A 19579-nucleotide genomic window follows, 5' to 3' on the forward strand; every position below is an offset into this window, starting at 1 on the left:
GAAAGGCAGATCCCGTGTGCTTCCCATCCTCCCTGCAAGTCTCCAGTTTTCCTCAGATGTGGTCTATCTGTGCAGCCCTCAGACTTCTGACACCTTTGGTTGCATGGGACCAGATGCTGCCACACGAGCATGGGATATTTTTACCTCTAAATTTTGGCATTCTGTCTCTCTTATCCCCCCCCATATCACCACTTCTATACTGTCCCATTTTCAGCAGTCTTGGAAAGACCATATGAATCTAACCATTTACTTAGATACTGCTGCAGTCCTTTCTGCAGTTCTTAACATCTGAAATTCTGTTCCAGTTCTTTTTCTTCAGTCTTGTATAGTTTTAAAAACTCTTCTCTGACCCTTAAGATATGTTCCATAACTATGTATGATTACATCCCTTATATGCAAAGTTAAGCAATTCAGAAGTAAGATATGCTCCAACATTCTTCTCTCTAATTCTTCTCTTTCCCCTATCTGGTCAATCTCCTGTAACTAGTTACACATTTTAGGCCTTTTGAAGAGCTCTGAGAAGTCTAAGGTTCTTCTATGACGTCCTCCCTGCAAAATGCCTGGTCACTCGTTTCCCCAATAATTGATAACTTTAGTGATGTAATGAACTTGTTAAATAGGCTAATAGATGCATAAACTGGAATAGGAGGAAATACAGTCTTACATCCTTTGATAAATTCCATGGTAGTGCCCAGTCGAATGTCATCTTGGTATCCTGTGCAAAGAAGTATCAGAATTCCTGAATAGCTCCTGTGCTGTAGATCCCAATGAACGAATGCGTTTCTAACACCTGAGTAGCCTTCAGAGACCCTAAACTGCCTCAAAAGAAGCACAACAACCCCTAAATAAGTTTACTAAAGTCTTCTCATAGCACCTGAAACCTTCTTGAGCATCTTTTAACTCTAGCTTTCTGTATAGCGTGTCCACTTTCTGAGAGTATTGTGATTAAGTAAGGACTAATTTTTAAATCAGATGTGGTACGTAGCCATAAATAGTCTTTGTAGGACTGTTTTGTATGGTAGCAAAGAGTATGAATGTTCATTCAAGTAACTTATAATCTGTGTTTAGTGATTATTTAGGGAAGAATTCTAAATACTGTAGGTATTTTTTTAATTGATTTGAATTTAGTTCAGTTGTGTGACATAGTAATATAATTTGTCCAAGTATTTCACTGTTTTATTAGTAATGCATCTGTTATTAAGAATCAAGTCAGCTTTATTCAGCAACTAAGCAGTAAACTGTGGATAGAAACAAAAACTGTATGCAAATTTTCATGGGCTATGCACACTGAACTGTTAAGTGCCCTGTTAATACTGTAAAGAACATGCCTCCAATAAGATAAGCTTGTAACACAGTTTAATTTTTTTAGGTATCTAAAGGAGTTTAGGACAGAGCAGTGCCCCCTATTTTTGCAGCACAAGTGTACCCAGCACAGACCATTTACCTGTTTTCATTGGCATTTCCTAAATCAGCGTCGTCGTAGACCTATACGAAGGCGTGATGGGACTTTTAACTACAGTCCAGATGTTTATTGTACAAAATATGATGAGACTACAGGAATCTGCCCAGATGGAGATGAGTAAGTGATTTCTTTCAGTCTTAGGAATTTATAATTTTACCATTGAAATTATGAAAGGATACAAATCTCTCCTTAGAGAGCAAAAATGATTGGTAGCTCTACTGGAGTTTATTTGAGACCCACTTTCTGCAAGTGATTTGCTGATTTTTAGTGTATGTGCTGTTATGTAAGCATGTATTCTTTATCTTAACGAAGATGTGATTTTGATCATTCTGTTAATGTTCCTGTTGTTGCTGCATGGGTTGATGTGGGTTTTTTGGTGGTTTTTTTTTTTTGTTGTTGTTGTTTGTTTGGGGTTTTTTTGGAAGTTGTGCTGCCTTTTTTCGCACGACAACTTTGAAGTTGACCAGTGTGTACAAGCTATGTTGTATGGAGACGGCTCCAAGATAACTACCTTCTGTAAGTTTTGTGAAAATGGATGCTTCCAGTGAGAAAAAGCAAAGGAAGGAGGTCAGTCTAAGTTGCTGACTAGCCAGTTAGTATTTGCACTTCTGTGGACTAGTAACAGCATATGTTGTCTCTCATATAGACGAAGGGTACAGAAGGTTTCCAGTAAACATGGGGAGTTGCAGAGGCCTTATGGAGATTAGAATAAGCAAATGCTATAGTGTGTCAGGCAAGCAAGCAGATATATGGCGTTGCCAGGCATACTGTGGTTCATATGTCGTAGTGTAGCTAGCTTCATTTGTAGTGTTGGAACCAAGGACTTCTGACAAGTATTTGTAGGAAGATAGACAGGAAACGTGTAGTTCGGCTGGTCGGCTTTTTTAAAAACGGAAGCTGAATTGTTTTTATTACTGTAATGTTTAGCTGCACTTGTCATGGATCAGTATCTTCTATGATAGAGGTTGTAGTCACAGAGGAAAAAGATGCATTTTTCCTGGAGGATTTACAATCTAAACACAGAAGATACAAGGGAAGGTAAACAAATGCAATAGGTAGTGTGACAATATTCAGTAATATGCCTGAGTAAGATACACAGCAAAAAATATCTCTGGGGGATGATTTAAAAAAGAATAGAGTACTTTTTCAGGTGCATGTAAAGCACTCTTGCCAATGCCAGGGACAGCATGGGCAATTACTGCTTTAAAGTCAATTAAGGAATATATATATATATATATATCATTGATTGATTGGGGACAAAATTTGACCTTTCATTATCAAATGGTAGATAGATGGATGCTAAAGGATGAAAAAGGAAACAGTGTTTTGAAAGGATATTTGCTGGACATTTGTTAGAAACAAAGAACAGGATGTTTCAGCAAGCTGACATATGAGATAGGAATCAGAGCAATCTTTGTACTGTAGTTAAGTTGGAAAGGCTATATCCCACAGTTGCTGAAGATTACTCCCAGGTTATAAATGACAAAAAGGATGATAGTGTTATCTGGCATAGTGGCAGTTCTGGGTACTTGCAAGAAATGAGATTGGTAATGAGATTCAGGCCTCTGTTTTAGTCTGTTTTACTTACACTTTTAGGTTTGTGAGTTAGCAGCAAAAGGTGATGGTTGGTAAGTTTATATTTTACAGTGAAATTGCCCGTGTATAAAAGGGCAGGGACCAAGGTTAGAGTTCTGTGAGGCCCCTGGCAGAAGGCCACAAAAGAATGTCTATGTCTTTCGACATGTTTGTTGATTAAGAGGAAAATGAGAACATAACTGAGTTCACTTAAACAAAGGAGAACAGTGTGTTTCAAGAGAAGAAATGGCAAACAGATGAAAGCCACCAGTAAATTAAGAAAATGAAAATAGAATTAAATAAAGAAAATGAAGGTAGAATCCAGCTGCTTTGATTCTGTTATAAAATGAGATTACTGGAGACACTTGTGAGAGAAGTTTCAGTTTGACTGTGGAAGCCTTGATTTTAGATTTGATCTCAAGTAGAGCTGGATGCTAGGAATGGCAGTCAGCTGTTGTAAGTTGATAGCTGATTGAGGTTAAGGTAGAAGGGAAAAGGCAGATAGAGTGAATTGTTGGGAAAGGCAAGAGAAGTCAGAAGTAACTTTCTTAAAGATAAAGATATTAAAGCAAGTGTGTAGTAGCAGAAGAAAAAGCCCAAGGAAAACACTAGCCTTTCTGAGGACATGCCTGCAGAGTGTCTGTATTCCTTTCAGAACCAGCAAAAGAATGCTATTTTGTTCTAATTTTTTCTTCTGCCTGAAATTTAGCCTTTTATTTGGAACAACTTCAAATTCTTGTACATAGATTAGCAGCAGGAGTGGCATGACGCTGTTATTTTATCTGTGTCCGTACCTATTCCTTTTTGACAGGTATGAGCTGCTAGAGAACTATCAAAAAAGATAAAATGATGACACTTGTAATTGTTCTCAGGAACATACTTTCAGGAGAGTTAAAGTAGAAATTGCTGGTTTCACGTAGTAGGCTTGACTGTAGTATTTCTTCCCAAAATTCAACTTGGAAAGAAAGGAGGCCTGAAATTTTAGATCACAAAATAGTTGAGGTTGGAAAGGGCCTGTGGAGATCATCTGGTCCAACTTCTCTGCCCAAGCAGGGTGAGCTAAAGCAGGTTTTTGATCCACTGTAATCAACTGATATGTCAGATTCTAAAAGAGATTATTTTGGATGTAGTATTGGCATCTGTTATGTAACACTGCTCTTAGTGAAAGAATTAGAGAAGTCTGTTACAGAAGAGCAATTAGAGTGATCACAGGAAAAAATGTTAATGCCTCAGGGTTGAACAGAAGTACAAGTGTGTAGTTTTCATATGCTTAAGAACTTCTAAAATTGCCCTTTGAACTGGATAGTTTTTAAAATTCTTAAAGAGTATCTTTGGAATATTTATGATGATGTGAATTAAGAGGAGAATGAAAGGGAAACGTACTCTTCACTTCTCAGTTAATCTTTCAAGATTTTGTGAACATATGTTCTGTTTCACAATATATTCATCTAATTACTTTGAATATTATAATGTCAATTTTACTTTGTGAAATGCAAGTACCATCTAGCTACTGCTTTTAGCAGGGGTTTTGCCTTTCTGACTAATGGTCCCAGGATGAACAACAGCTGATCACCAAGTTATCTGTGGTTAAAAGCATGTGTATTAGTATGGTATCATATAACATACATGTCCAAAATAGATAAATCATTGTTTTTTGTTGTATGAGCTTTGCATGTTCTTGAGTCCCTCTGAGACAACTTGTATAATTAGGTTTTATCTAGTTCTTTACAAGTCTTAGATAAAGTTTAGATAACAAAGTGTTCAGTCACACTGTATAGCCTCATTAAAGCACTTTATTAGTTTCTGAAGGAGAACTTCACCTGTTGTGGGAGTCTTAAGCAAAATGTGCAGTGGGAAAACTCTTTTCAGTAAAATTCAGATTTTGTTAGATATCAATGGCACAAGTATCGTGTCTCAGGCCAAACAAGCTTAGGTTTAGTTTAGCAGAAATTACAGTTGTGTAACACATTTTATATTTTCTAGTTTGTCCTTGGAATCCATTTTGTCTTTTTGCAGCGAAAATTGTGACCTAAATATATTGCCCTCTCTCACATTGTGTACAAAAGACTGTGCCTAGCTTGTCTGACAAGCTATATCCATGTTCCGCTGAATTCTCTTTTTTTGCCTTTTTTTTAACACTCATTTAAAATAACTGAAGGTATTAACATTTTTTTGAGATTATTACATTGATGTAATATTTCTAAGGAAGAGGTCCAGATATTTCTGCACAAACGCTTGGCTTCTGATAAGGAACCATGGACTTAAAGGCAAGCAGTGAGATGTAAACACCTGTATACCTCTTGCATGGGAGATAAGTTCAGATATTTAATTCTTGTTTCCAAAAGGAGCCAGCAAACTTAAGTAGGTAGAAATGCAGGCACGAACATTATCCATAAGAACATGACAGTGTATTCTCACTATTGTTGTGTGTGTAAATGAGTGAGACATTAGAGTTTGCAATGAACAGTCTGCTAGCCTGCTTTTCCATTTAGCCCCTGTACAGGTTGAGCTTGTGGCTGGAGGATCAGCAGTAAGTAAAATATTCTCAGATTGCAATTCCTTTTGTTTAGAGTTCTATACAGGACCAGTGCTGGCAAAAGTATCTCAAGGGTTCTTGCAGGTTTTCTCTTTTCCTCTACAGTAATTCTAGCAGAACAGGAGGGCTGCGTCAGTGCTACTCCTGAACATTTGTCTCAAAGTTCAGCTGAGGCACCAAAGTGAGTTGAACGAAGATTGCATCCTGTCGATCTTTTCATGTAGAACAAAGAGATGTGGAAGAAATACTTTCAAATCCTAAGTTTAGACTATGTTTCATCTTAGGCTGACAAAATGAGGTAAAACACTGCACTTGGTATGTATTGCCTTCTGACAAATTAATTTTGTTGAAATCTGAAGAGGCATAGGTATGAATCACTAGCTGTGGTCCATTTACCTGTTTTAACAGAATGTTGTTTTTAAATTCCTAAAAGGAAGCAACTTGACTCTCAAAAAGCAGATTATCAATTCCTGGAAACCCGTGGAAGCCACAGGTTGCTAGCGTAGGAGGCATAGTAGATCTTTTTTGTTTTAAATATATAAATGCCAGACTTGCAAATGTTTGTGAATATTTTCTGATTTGTTTACTCTAGTTTCTAACTAATCTTTTCAGAACATGATAAATAAAGCTTAAGCCGACATCAGCTGAGGGTTAAACTCTGCTTAGTGTTTCACCATGCTCCCTCCATTCAAAATCGCTTATTTCTATGGGCCTTGCCATTTGTTATTCTGTACCATACTCCAAGCCTTCTGATGCAGCTTCCTTTTACTTTGGGATGGAAGAGAGCAGTCTTTGGAGAATCATGTTTTTCAAACCCAATAGAAATCAAAATTAATCACACTGAAATAGATTGTGAGAGAACAGGCATGGCTGTGTGTATTTTCTGTGTTTTTTTTTTCATTTGTCTACTACTGGTTGTTGAAATTATAATCTATACATGATGCTAGCCATTTTAGTGTACAGACCTTAATTCAGTGTATGTCTGCAAAGATGTATTGTGGATAAAGACATTTCTCTCTTCCTTTTAATCAAAAATTCTTTTTAGATTTCCTCTAAGGTTTTTTAAGGAATTCCGTAACTACAAAGAGCAGGCAGAAAGCAACAACATTGGGCTTCAAGTACCCCTTGATTTTACATGATTATAACATTCTTTAAAAAAAAATAAACAAATTTTTTATACCTCTTAGTGAAGAAATGAGTTGAGCCTATGTAAGTATGGAAGATGTTATTCCTTAGTCCAGATGCTGTTGCTTATTTACTGAAGTGCTTACTAGTTTTGTTAATAATATCTTTGTGAACCACCTTGCAATAAATTGTTTTAACATTAGCAATGAATTAGAAATAGGTTAAGATTTTTTATTTTGAATTTGTACTGCAATGGTAATATATATATATATATTATATTATTGTCCAATAGGACAATTCTGTTTGAAGACTTCTGGCAGTTATTTGTTATAAGTCCATAATAAGAAGAGTGATAGTATAATTCAGAGTTAAATGTTTAAAAACAAAACTTGGAAGAATGTTCTAATTTTTCTCTTTTTATTATGTAGTTGCCTTTATCTGCATCGAACAACAGGAGATACAGAAAGGAAGTATCATCTCAGATACTACAAGACTGGAACATGCATTCATGAAACAGATGCCCGGGGTCACTGTGTGAAGAATGGACTTCACTGTGCCTTTGCTCATGGGCCTCATGACCTTAGATCACCAGTATATGATATAAGGTAGTCTTGTTTCAAATACCTAGTTAGCAGGAAATACCACATGCCTGTTACCACCTCATATCAGAAAATGTGGTATGCTTTACAGTGAAAAATATGATATACTATATGCTGTAAATGTAAATATAAGAATGAATTTCAGTGCGCATCAAGACAGCAAATACACACACACTGGTAAATACAAGTACTAAGGTTTTGTAACTTGCAGTTTTGAGAGCCATATACGTCATTCTTAAAACTAATGAAAGACCAGATATTCTGCCTTTCATCACTTATGTCTCATGAATTTTCTTGAGGTATTTATATTCAGAAAATAATAGTTTTTCTGCCATCTTTCAGGACCTCAGCTTCTGTGTGACATTTGCATTTTCACTTTTGTTTGATTTTTACTGTGCTTTTTCATGCATAAGGTATCAATGTTATCATCTGCCTGACTAACATATGGGAAAGCTGCTGTAAAAAGAAGGTGCTTTGTGAATCACTACCACTACTCTGATGAGTTTTAGTTGTGACTGAGGCCTGGGAAATAAGCATATTGTCATGATACACTATATTTGGATAAAAGTGGAGATCTTGTTACAGAAAGTGGTCACATACTCTTGATAGAAATGGATAGCAATTTCCAGAGAACTTTGAAGCTTTGAAGGGTGACAGGTGTCTCTGTCTGGAGGCTGGAAGAGCATTCTGGGGTAGTATCACTATATACTTGCCCTATTCTTATACTATTCCCTAGGCATCATCTATTGGCCACTGTTGGAGACAGGATTCCAGGCTAGATGAACCTTTGATCTGAGCTGTTACGGCTGTATGTTACATGCACTCCTGTGTTATCCCTTGTTCCTACCATCTGTTAGAGCGTTGTAGCTCTCCCTTCAACCTAACCTTTATCACAATTATTTTAGTGAAGTTAGCACCTTTTAGAATTCACTGCTGCATCACATGGTTATGTACTATTTAGTTATATATAGCTTTTTTTTCCAGGGGACTTTCCTCAGTCAGATGGCTGATGCATCTTCTGTAAGACATCTGACCGTTTTCTTTTTGTGTTTTTTTTTTTTTTAACTTTCTTCATTTACCATATATAGTGTGCTGTCATGTCAGTCTTGAAATGAATATAGAATATTTAGTATCTTTGTAATCTTTCATGCTGTGTCAAAATGGGGAACCGATATATAGTGATACTGAAGAAAAAACTTGGAAAAGTAATCCATGGATTGGATTTAAAACTTGAGTAAGGTGCCTTAAAAATGTTTTTTTGTTGTTATTTTTGTTTTTCAAGAATGTTGAGCACTAGCTCTAATAACGTTGTAAATTCCCTGTGATTCTAAAAATGTATCAAATTCTACGGATCAAGGAAGACATATGGTCTTCCTTGAAGTTACAAAAAACTTCTTTTTGTAAGTAATGTGTAACATCAAAACTTTGAGGAGTTTTAGGAGAGAACTGACCTACTAGCCTTAATAATTCTGAGAAAATAAAAAAACCCACAAATTGCTAGATGTTTTCTAACATACTTTAGCAGATAGAATCATGATGCTTATTAGTAAAGATCTTCTCAAGTTCAGAAATATTTCTGGCATAGCCCAGTTTTCATTGCTTGGAGTTAAGAGTACTGAGTCCCAGCAAAGAGATGTGAACACCTTGAGCCAGGTATGATGTGCTCCTGTTTTCTCAGTACATAAAGCAACCCTGAGAAGTCTGAACAGCCCGTGAGTCCTAGCACCAGCCTTATGAAAAGAAACCAGAAGGTGAATTTGGCCAAGTAGTGTGTTCCTTTCTTAGTCACTAGAGGAACGTGACCAGTTATCAAGCTCCGTTCTCTTGAGTATCTTTTGATGTGTTAGGCTATTCTTTGCTGGTAACTCGCTGCATATAAAGCATCAGGAGGAACTGAAGACATTCATGGTAGGAGTCCATTTAATGACTAGAACCTACAAATAGGCTGCCCCAGACTTCTTTGGTGTTTGTGAAAACCAGTTGTATGCCATTGCTGTGAAACACTTCCCTTGATTTCAGGCATCCAACGCTCTTCAGGAAGTCCAAGCAAACATAGGAAATGTTTCTCTTGAGAGGAATACGGTCTTTTTTGCTCTAAGATGGCCACAGACCTTAGGGTTCCTTCATTGTAAGGAAAGAATGGAGAAACACCAGAAGAATCACTGATGCAGACATTAACTTTATTCCTGTTAAGAGCTTTGTTCTTCTGGACATCCACCTAAAAGTTTTCTAGGAACTACTTGTTTTCATTCTAACTGCCTGCTCCATTTTTGGCTCTGGAGAAGAAAGATGTTGACAGTTTGAAAGGTCCTGGAATTGGCTTCGGACCTTTCTTTCCCCTTTGAGATTTTCTTTCATAGGGGAGTACTGGGGGTCTGGGAAATCCTTGAAATGGTATGTAAATGATATCACAACTAGTTACATTATAAAGCACCACACTTTCCAAATTTGTATTTTTCTTTGAGTAAGTGTGTTTTGGAATAGGAAGTAAGCTCCTTAAATATTCGTGTCTAGAGAAAGCAGTGCCATATGAAAACAGAGGCTTTTGATTATGATGAAGCAAGAATATTAGAGATTCATCATTGTATTTATTTCTTCAACTTGTTTTCTGATTGCTTCAAAGTCTGCCTAATATATCATAATTTTTCTTTGAATGCTTTGTACTAGTTTGCCTTTGAATCTCTGTACAGCTTGATTTTGTAAGAGCAGTATGATGAAATTACCTCATTTTTTTGGCAGTGTTTTCATACTACAGCACAAGATCTTTTAGTTCATTCGTGGTCATTCTGATCTTTCACCAAGATTATGGTTGCTTATTTGCAATGAAGTTGTAAGTATTTGCAGAGGAGCTATTCCTTTTCTTCATAATACTTGTCCTTTGTTACTCTAGGTCTCCTGAAAGTCTTGACAAACTTTTCTGGCAAAATCTTACTATGATTCAAAAGTAGTTTCCCATTCACTTTTATATGACCTACTACTGAATAGATATATTTAGTATCTCCATTCAGGCATCCCTTTTCCAAGGTGAAGAGTGCTAAGCCATTTAATTCTCCCTGACAAAGAAGTCATTCTGTATTTCTAATCACCCTTTACTGCTCCTTCTGTACCTTTATTACTTCTACTGTGTTTTGTGTGACAGGAGAATACCAGAAATTAATAACATATTCAAGATGGCACACCACAGCACACCAGCATGCAGAGGTACAGATGGGCATTGCTGATCCAAACGCTGGCAGTATACGTAATACCAGTGTCCCTTGTGTTCCCTTTGATTTGTTTGGCACGGATATTCCGTCTGATTTGTTAGTCAGCTTCAGCACAAGCAACAGTTTGAAATACAGTCTCCCCTCTCCCTGACCTGGATTACATGACAAAATTTGGTTAGAATAGTACAGGGTTTACTTATGGCAAGAATGATTAATGTAGCTATACAGTTTAATAGTGTTGTTTTCTCTTCCTCATTCCAGAGAACTTCAGGCACAGGAAACCTTGCAGAACGGGCAGCTAGGATGCAGTGAAGGCATTCCAGATTTACAACCAGGAATTTTGGCAAGCCAAGCAATGATCGAGAAAATTCTTAGTGAAGATCCAAGATGGCAGGGTAAAGTTATAAAAGTCTATCTCCTTTTTCTGTTTCTTTTTTTGGTATATGATCCAGTTTGTTGATCCTTGTCTTCAACTCTTCAGAAGTCTAACAGAGTAAAGAATAAGTTTATGTAAGCAATACAGATGCTTGTGAACAAGTTGTACAGTCCAGCACTTTCATATTCAGATTGCATACTGAAAATGTTTTCTTTTGAAAATGTTTAGTGAATCTTTTTTAATTTACTTAATACAGATGTTGCTAAACTGTGTGAAATGATTAAATCTGATTAAAAGTCAGGAGGAGTTCTGTCTTGTGCCAAGAAATGATAATAATTAGAATCTTCATTTCTGACGGACAGGTGTTCTTTGCTGACCTAAACTAACATGAAGAAAGTAGAATATTAAGTGGAATGTTTAAGGAGAGTATTGAAATGTGAGAATGTCTTGAAAGCCTTATATGTGATCACTTAAAGCAAATCTTATTATACTCATTTTCTTTAGACTTTAAACTTTAGTTCTCGCTTTCCTAGTATAGGCTTCCTTATTACATACACACAAATGTTGTTATCAGTTGGATGTTATTAGAATCCTTGCCCAAATTTTACTTTAGCAAAGAATGCAAGGTACAGTTGCTTTCAAAAATTCATGTGAAGACAGTACCACAGGAAGATCAGAGTGAAGATTCTGTCTCTAAGGAGTTCAGTGGATTCAAGGGATATAAAAGATAAATACAGTGGGGACAAGGATCATAAAATAAAAGCTACTACAGGATGAGTTCTAAGCATTAAAGTATAAATAACTTAGTGTTTGATTGTCAGCTCTAGATCAAAAAATATTGGGTGTTCAAAGTAAAAAGACAACAAAATTGACAAACTGCAAACATTTTTTTGCATTCCTTGCATTGTGACCGGTTGATGTTATATGATGATGTATGGCTTCTGTCATCCTTTGAAATATGGTGGAATTGCACATAATTGCTGGGGATTGAAACTATTGTTCCAGTTGGTTATTTCTGCCTTCTTTTCCTAAGTTTTTACTGAAACCATTGAAAAGGACCGAACAAAAAGTAGATCTTGTGTGAAACACCAACTAATAATTGTTTGCTGTTTGAAAGTATATCACTAATGAGTCTGAGACTGGATTTTCAGCTGATTTTGCACAAGTCCTACAGGAGTTTTACTGTATTCTGTAGTTTGTTCTTGAGAACATCTCAGGTTAAAAAGGTTTGCTAAAGTCAAGATACATAATATTGACTGCTACTGTCTTACCTGCTTTTATTGTCCTGCGTTTGGAAGAAGTTAGATTATGTTTGACATCATTTACTCTTCATAAACTCATTCTGGCCATTAGCTAAAATTTACCTTTTAATTTATTTATTTGCTCCAATTTTCTTCTGATCTTTTTCTTTTTCTAGACAGAACCTCATTTGTCTTTTGCTGGAATCAAAGATTTAGAGACAAATTTAGATTTAGAGCAAATGTGGAAAAGAGGCTCTAGAGTTTGTCCAGCAAGATCATACTGGAGATACTTACCATGAAAGCAATTTTGTGAAATAAGGATTATGAACACTAAGCTTAAACATAGATATACAATTTTATAAAGTTGTTGTGTTTTCCTTACTAAAATGAATATGGTAGTTTCAGGTATTCATTTTCAAAATGTTAAATCTGTATAATAAGAATTTCTGATAACTTTCTCTACCACTGGATTGCTAGTTCTTTATTTGTGTACTACTGCTGTTGAGTATAGAATTGATGAAGATTGCTGTGCATGCGTGTATGCTAGACTGTTTTGTTGCAAAAAATTTAGGTCTCAGTCTAAGCTTATAAGAACAGAGGGATCTGTGAATCATGATTTTTATCCGGAAAGCAGCTAATACCTAATTCCACTAAAAATAGTCTAAATGCAAAATGTAAGTGCTCATTTCCTTTCATTGTTGACCTGTTTACAGACACAAATTTTGTATTAGCTGGCTACAAGACGGAACAATGTACTAAGCCACCCAGACTCTGCCGCCAGGGTTACGCATGTCCTCACTATCACAACAATCGAGATAGAAGACGGAATCCTAGAAAATTCAAATACAGGTACGTAAATATTCCAAATTGACTCTTGGATCAGTTAAACAATTGTTAATGGAGTGATCTGTTAGATTCTTCTCTAGCACTATTGGATATTCCTAACAGAATAAAAATACGTTTTTTTTTTCAGTAGCATTGATAAAACTGTTCTGGGAAACAAAACATCTGTTCAGAGTGATCAAACAGTTCTGAAGAAGAAAACTATGAAACCATAATGAAAATATCCTTCTTACCTCTAAAGAATGAAAAAAAATCTACATTTCTTAGCAAAAATTAGGAATCTTCAGGTCATATCTTCTTTGTTATGAAAAAAATCAATTCTAATTTCTGGCTTTGTTTTGATTTTTTTTTTTCCTATAGTTTTCCGTTCTCTCGCAATAATTTTAGGACCAGAATTTAATGTGTGCTATCTGTCATTTACTTTGGGAATGAACCCATAGTTCTAAGTGTGATATCTTCATTGTTTATGTTTTCTCTGTACCAAAGTATAAGGTTTAGAGTTGATGGGCTTTACTTGACAGTCTCGGGACTGTGAATACCTGTCACCAGACAGAAGGAAGATATAATTCTGCTGACTGATCCTTCTGTCAAAGAACTTCCAGAAAATGAGGGCCTCTCAGAACTTGTTAACTTTATAGGTTCCAGTCAAGCTAAGATTCTGAGATTTAGTGAGAAGTTCTTTAATACTTCCGATAGGAAGTGTGCTCTGTGCATCACTTTTTTCTAGGTCCACTCCTTGCCCCAATGTAAAACATGCAGATGAATGGGGTGAACCTTCAAGGTGTGAAAATGGGGATAGCTGTCAATACTGTCATTCTCGTACAGAGCAGCAGTTTCATCCTGAGGTAAGAATTATATTTCTACTTATTCTTAGTGATTCAAAATTTACTATAGGTTAAGTTATTGATTGAAGATATTATTTATATTAAAATGTGTGACATTTGGAGAGAAAATTCATGCAGCACTTCCAGTAGTTGAGGTATTCACTTAAATAAAAATTTTCTAAAAAATTATTTGTACTGCTATGGTTTCCTCTGTTAGGCATTTTTATTGCACTGCTTATGAAAAAATGAATTAACTTAATAATATTTGGCCTAATAGTTGGATGCTTTTAATCCAGTAGCTGGATTGACTTTTCATGCGATTTGTGTGAAAATCCTTTTCTCATGTTGATTCTCCAAGTATAAAAATTGGGATTAAAGAAACATACTCTGTTTTTCACCTAAGTGGTTACTTGGATGAGCAATGAAGTCACAGTAGTGATGCATTTAATCAATAAGTTGGAGTGAATTTTTATTCTAAGTACAATTAAAACAAAAGCTTTATTGCAAAGAGTTGAGAGTTACTGAAAAGGCCAGTAGGTGGTGGAAACAGCAGAAAAGTTTCTTCAGTGTCTTATTTAGACACTGTGAAAGACAAGGTGATTTTCAAGTCCTCCATAGACAGGTGTAACTTTGACAGGTGTTTGAATATAACAGTGAAAAACTAGGGGAGAAAGCAGTGACATATAATTTGCTGAGATTTAGTTCTTGTGCAACACTATGAATATATCGAGCAAATACTGAAATGACATGTTATGCAAGCAGCTGTCTGTACAATATTTGAAGTCCGTTTAAGTTTTGGGAACCTTTTAATGGATATGAAAAATTCACAGCAGGACGGAATTTCTTGCATTAGAAAGTAAGTTCAACACATACTAAGATATGAACAAAGAAAATTCAAGTAATCACTATTTTCTTTTTCAATTATGAAGATTATTGAAGGTGTATCAAGAACATGGGACTGAGAAGGGAACTCCACAATACTGACTCCAGGGTTGTTACAAGCTCCATATCATACAATTTCTGTCATAAGTTAGCCAGCTCTCAATTCCAGAATTTCACGGTCCTGGTTCCTAGAGATTTTACCATCTAAATTTATTTCAGATCATCTAATTTTCTCTCCTTTATAGTCCAATCCTCTTCTGTAGTAGTGGTGCCTTCCTGCTTTGTATCACTACCATACCTTTATTTATGACAAAGCTATTAATGAAAATACTAAAATAAGTCCAAAGACTAAGTACTGCAAATAATTTTGTCTGCTTTCTTTCTCTTGTCACGATCCACTGTCACCTTCCCGTTAGTCAGTTCAATAGAAGATGTGTAACATTGGTAGGAGTCATGATCTTCATTATCTGAATTAAAGATTTCTTTTCGTATCCTGTATTGAAGTCCTTATTTCCATTTTGTAGAAAATCTTTCGTATGTCACAGTTACGTTGAGTCAGCCATTATATACCTTTGCCAAATGTACTTTTAATTTTATTCTATTTCTTTTTGTCTTTAGTCTAAATTATGATGCAGAGGGTATTAGTGGTCCTGCAGTGGCCTGAATCAACTGTTTCTGCTCTCCTCATGTGTATATATGTTGTATCCACTACCTCAGTCATACGTACTACTTCTAATGTGACAGATTTAATAAAACTACTTGCTAACTGCCTCAGTGTTATATGCCAGTTCTTTAAAAATTCTGAGGTGCCAACTTTCTAATTCATTTCCTCTCCCTGATCTGAAGGCGATTTTGCTCCTACATTAGCTGTAGTCATCTCGGTCTGCTTATTTCCATTAGCTGTGCTGTCTTTATTGTAGTGTTGAACATAATATTGTAGTATTGAACATAATTCTTACTGGAAATCAAAGCAGCTTGAGGGGGATATGGCTATTCATCTCCACTAATTTTAGCTTTAGCATTTAATTTCACAGAAATTAGCAACATGCCTCCTCTGAAAGGAGGAATTTTCATTACGCTTCATTCCCTGTGATGCTCTCCCTGCTTTGCTTCAGCTCTGGCTTTCATCCAGTTGTATGCTTAGAATGGAAATTCCATACAGCTTTTGCACTTTTGCCTTGAGGATTCAAAATGCTCATTTTATTCAGTTCATAATGAGATTCAGTCTACCTGATGATCTTAACCAGTTGCCTTCCTTTCTCAGTCTACTCATTCAAAATCAAGAACATTGATACAGCCTTATTTTTGTATATCTTTTAATTTAAGTTGAATTTATAATCACTTTATCAAACGTTTTCTTCTCTTATTGAATATTTTCATGTCTTCGTTTTTACCAAATTCAGATAAAGTATATTGTCATTGCCTCTTGGCTCAGTGACTATTGCAGAAATCTCCTGGCTATCACGTTCAAGAATAACTGGATTTTAGTCTTAATAAGTAGCAACTGTGTTCTTGTCTATAGCTGTAAGGCTAGTCTTCTGTAATGATTTGGTTCTTTGAGTTAGCTGTCTATCCTGTCATGTTACTGGGGCATGTGTCCCTCACCAGATTTGGTCTTGGAAGTGTATACTGGACTGCCAGCTCATCCTCAATAGTATTTTTATTTTATCTAAGCTATCATTTCTTCTAGCCGTGTCTTTACCAGAAGGCACTCCACACCATTTGTGTAGCTCATGCGATCGGGAAAGTTATTTTGTGAGGCCAGGAACACAAAACTAAATTTCCAATTACGTATTTTTTTGAAACAATTTGGAAGTGAGAGCATCTCCTTTTTTGTCCCTTCTTCCCCTTCTGCATCGTAAGTGTAGTGTATACAGCAGTGAGGTTTTCTATTTAACAATCATCATAGAGCAGGGGAAAAAAAAAAAGGACTGACTCAGCTTCATTTCATGGTTCAGATATGGTATCCACCAATGACCCCTTCATTTTTTTCAATGCATATGAGCTCCCAGTGAAATTGGGGGAAAGATGCAAAAATCAGTTGCACTGTTCCGTTTGTAAATTATGTAGATTCGATGAAAACTTCTCTGCAGCATGGATGTTTTGTCTCTTCTGCGGTGTTCAAGGAAAAATAAATTATTTGTAGAACAATTAGCACCAGTAACAAATTTGTGATTTAGAATCTTACTCTGGTTTGCTAGCTGATCTTTGGGTTGTTATGCATGAGCTAGCAGTAAATGTAGCAACTAAATTTTCAACATGAATTCAAGATTATTTCTGAATTGTAAGATATTTAAGTTGCTCTAAAATAAAGAGCGTACAGAATTAGTTTTTGCTTTTGAATGAATTGTTTCATTTTACATGTTTGCTAAGGTAGAAGTCAAAGAAAAACATTTTCTTTACACAGCGTATGCAGAAGTGTCATTCTGAACTGGGAATCTTTATTTATCAAGCCATGACTCACTCAGCTGATTCTTGAGAGCCAAAGACCGTAATACCAAGGTTTAGGGAACAAAAAAGGATCCTTGTACTATTTGCCATAGACTTGCATATCCACAGAATTAAATTCTCAAGAGAATCTATGGCTCTTAAATAGATTCTTAATATTGTTCTTACAAAACAGTGTGTTAGCCCCTCCTACCAGTCTTGTGAGATACAAAGATCAGCAGTTTCTATACTACAAAGAAAACCAGAGCAGTTTAAAAACTGTTTTTCTGAAATATTATTGTTAATATTTATTATTGCAAAGAAAAGGGTTAAGATTCTCTTTTTCTCTTTTTTAAAAAAACTATGCTCTTCTAGTTGATTTTTTTAAAATTATTAGAACTGAAGTTTTTGAGAAAACCTTGTAATACACAGTGTTATTAAGTATTTTTCCTTTAAAATTTTTAATTTTTCTAGCTATTTTTCTGTTCTGTAACAAATAAATTTAGGTTAACTGCCCTTCTGTTTTGTTTAGATTTATAAATCTACAAAGTGCAATGACATGCGCCAAACAGGTTACTGTCCACGTGGTCCATTTTGTGCATTTGCACATGTCGAAAGTAAGTAAGAGAACTATTATTTTGTATCAGTGTTCATAAAAGTGCACCATCATTTCTAAGCATCAGTAACACAAGCAACTTAAAATCGTTACTTTTAATGCATAAAAGATATTAGATGTCAGTTGTTTTTAGAAATTCATTCCATAGTTTCCAGTACAGAATATTAGTACAGGAGCTTGCTACTTTTTCATCAGATTTGCAGCAGCAGTAAAAATGGAAGGTGCTTTTCATTACAAGTGCGGCCTGTCCCTGCAACTTTTTGAATTTGATTTTGCAAATTTTTACACACTTGCTTCACTTTTATAAATATATTATTAGCTGTCCCGTTGAAACTTACAGGATACTTTTCATCTAAAAGTGCTTGCAAGTATTTGCAGGACTAAGGCCTTCATCACCCTGAATAAAGAAGTCCAAGAACATAATATCAGCTCTCCTTTTCTTTCCTCCATAACCATCTTATATTTTCACTGAACTCAAACTGTTATGCCTAGGAAAGCAGAAGAGGGACCATTTTTTCCCAAGAGAACACACAGTTCTTCAGTATTCATCTACACAGATTCACTCTAGGTATCCATCATCAGATATTTTTTAATACTACTATCAATTTTGGCTACCCCTGCACCCTTCCTGCTCTCCAGAATGTACAAGGGAAGTTGTTACAACAACTGTTCATGCCTTCTTTCAGCTGTGATGCAAGGCAGACTCCAACAAATTTCTGTATTTCTTGTTTCTTTTATGTAATAATTATTGTTTTGCCTCTGTAGTTTTTGTTTGGTATGTTAACAGTAAGGCTTATTCTATCAGTAAAACCTAAAATCTGTTCTTTGAAAAGAAAATAACTTAAAATCTGGTCCCAGCTATTTGTCTGCTGCTATACGAGCTGGAAAGAGGGATAAGATACCCTACAAGTTTTGGGAACCTCTAAATTTCTATGGTTCAACAACTATTTGTGATTTTTGTCATGATGATTATTGGCAATTTTCTCTCTTTGTCTAACCTGTCTAAGCAAATGTGATGTTCTGTAAAACTGTTTATTCTGTCACTTGTCACCTAGAAGACTTTTGGTGAAGGCATGCCTAATAACATTCTTGCTGCCCACAGTGCTAGTCTCTGAGAAGCTTCCATGATGTAGTATTTTTCTTTCCTGGAACAGCTTAAGGAATATGCTTTTAAGAAATTCACAGCAAACATGCAGCATGGTATAATTCTGACACACTACAAAACTCTTGTGGGAGAAGACTACAGTTCTTTTGTTTTGCTCATTAGAGCATAGCAAATACTGTCTCCCCTCCTGTCTCTCCAGCATGGGTGGTGTAGTGGGTATATTCAGCAGTGCTCTAGGAGACTGAAGTTTTTTGGATCTCTCATCTTGTTATTCTCATATGTGTCTTGATCATTAGTATCTTTAACAGTCCAGTTGGCACTTGATTCCCATAAGATAAATCATTCTTCCAGGAAGCCTTCCCTGACAATTGCAAGAAAAAGAGTTCCATCTCTAAGGAAAAGTTAAGGCTTGTACAGATTGAAGCTGTAGAAGAGTGCTGAAGGGGAGTCGAAACTTTAAAAATTGTTAATATTTTTTCTCCCTATGGGATATCTTTCTAATCTGCTGCTAATCCTTCTCCCTTCTTTCTTCTACTCCTTAGGATAGACTCTTGTACTCTTTAAAAATTTCCAGAACTCTTGAAGAGAATTCCTGAGACTTTGAACCATGTTAGTAGTGCTAATTCAACATACAGCAGCGTAAGTTTATCTGCATATTAGACAGAGCTGTGATGCCCATCAGAAGAGATTTGTTAAGGCCAGCCAATGTGCTGTGTCAGTCTTTGATTTGTATCAACTAGAATTAAGAGTGTGTGATCAGGA

The 19579-nt window shown here is 35.8% G+C and overlaps 1 protein-coding gene across 9 annotated transcripts in view; it reads left to right on the forward strand.

The window, feature by feature from the left end:
- UNKL (unk like zinc finger) overlaps positions 1-19579 on the forward strand; it is a 63126-nt gene that overhangs the window by 596 nt on the left and 42951 nt on the right. For 2 of the 9 annotated variants that reach the window (XM_062588760.1, XM_062588762.1), the window contains exons 2-7: positions 1370-1579; positions 7127-7303; positions 10765-10898; positions 12834-12969; positions 13691-13808; positions 17629-17713. In XM_062588760.1, the coding sequence (XP_062444744.1) occupies positions 1370-1579; positions 7127-7303; positions 10765-10898; positions 12834-12969; positions 13691-13808; positions 17629-17713 (860 nt within the window). Of the gene's footprint in view, positions 1-1369; positions 5872-7126; positions 7304-10036; positions 10128-10471; positions 10499-10764; positions 10899-12833; positions 12970-13690; positions 13809-17628; positions 17714-19579 lie in introns of those variants that run through there. The other 7 variants (XM_062588763.1, XM_062588767.1, XM_062588764.1 and 4 more) reach the window with 6 other exon arrangements.

This window comes from Rhea pennata, chromosome 15 (assembly GCF_028389875.1).
Source record: "Rhea pennata isolate bPtePen1 chromosome 15, bPtePen1.pri, whole genome shotgun sequence".
Taxonomy (NCBI): Eukaryota; Metazoa; Chordata; class Aves; order Rheiformes; family Rheidae; genus Rhea; species Rhea pennata.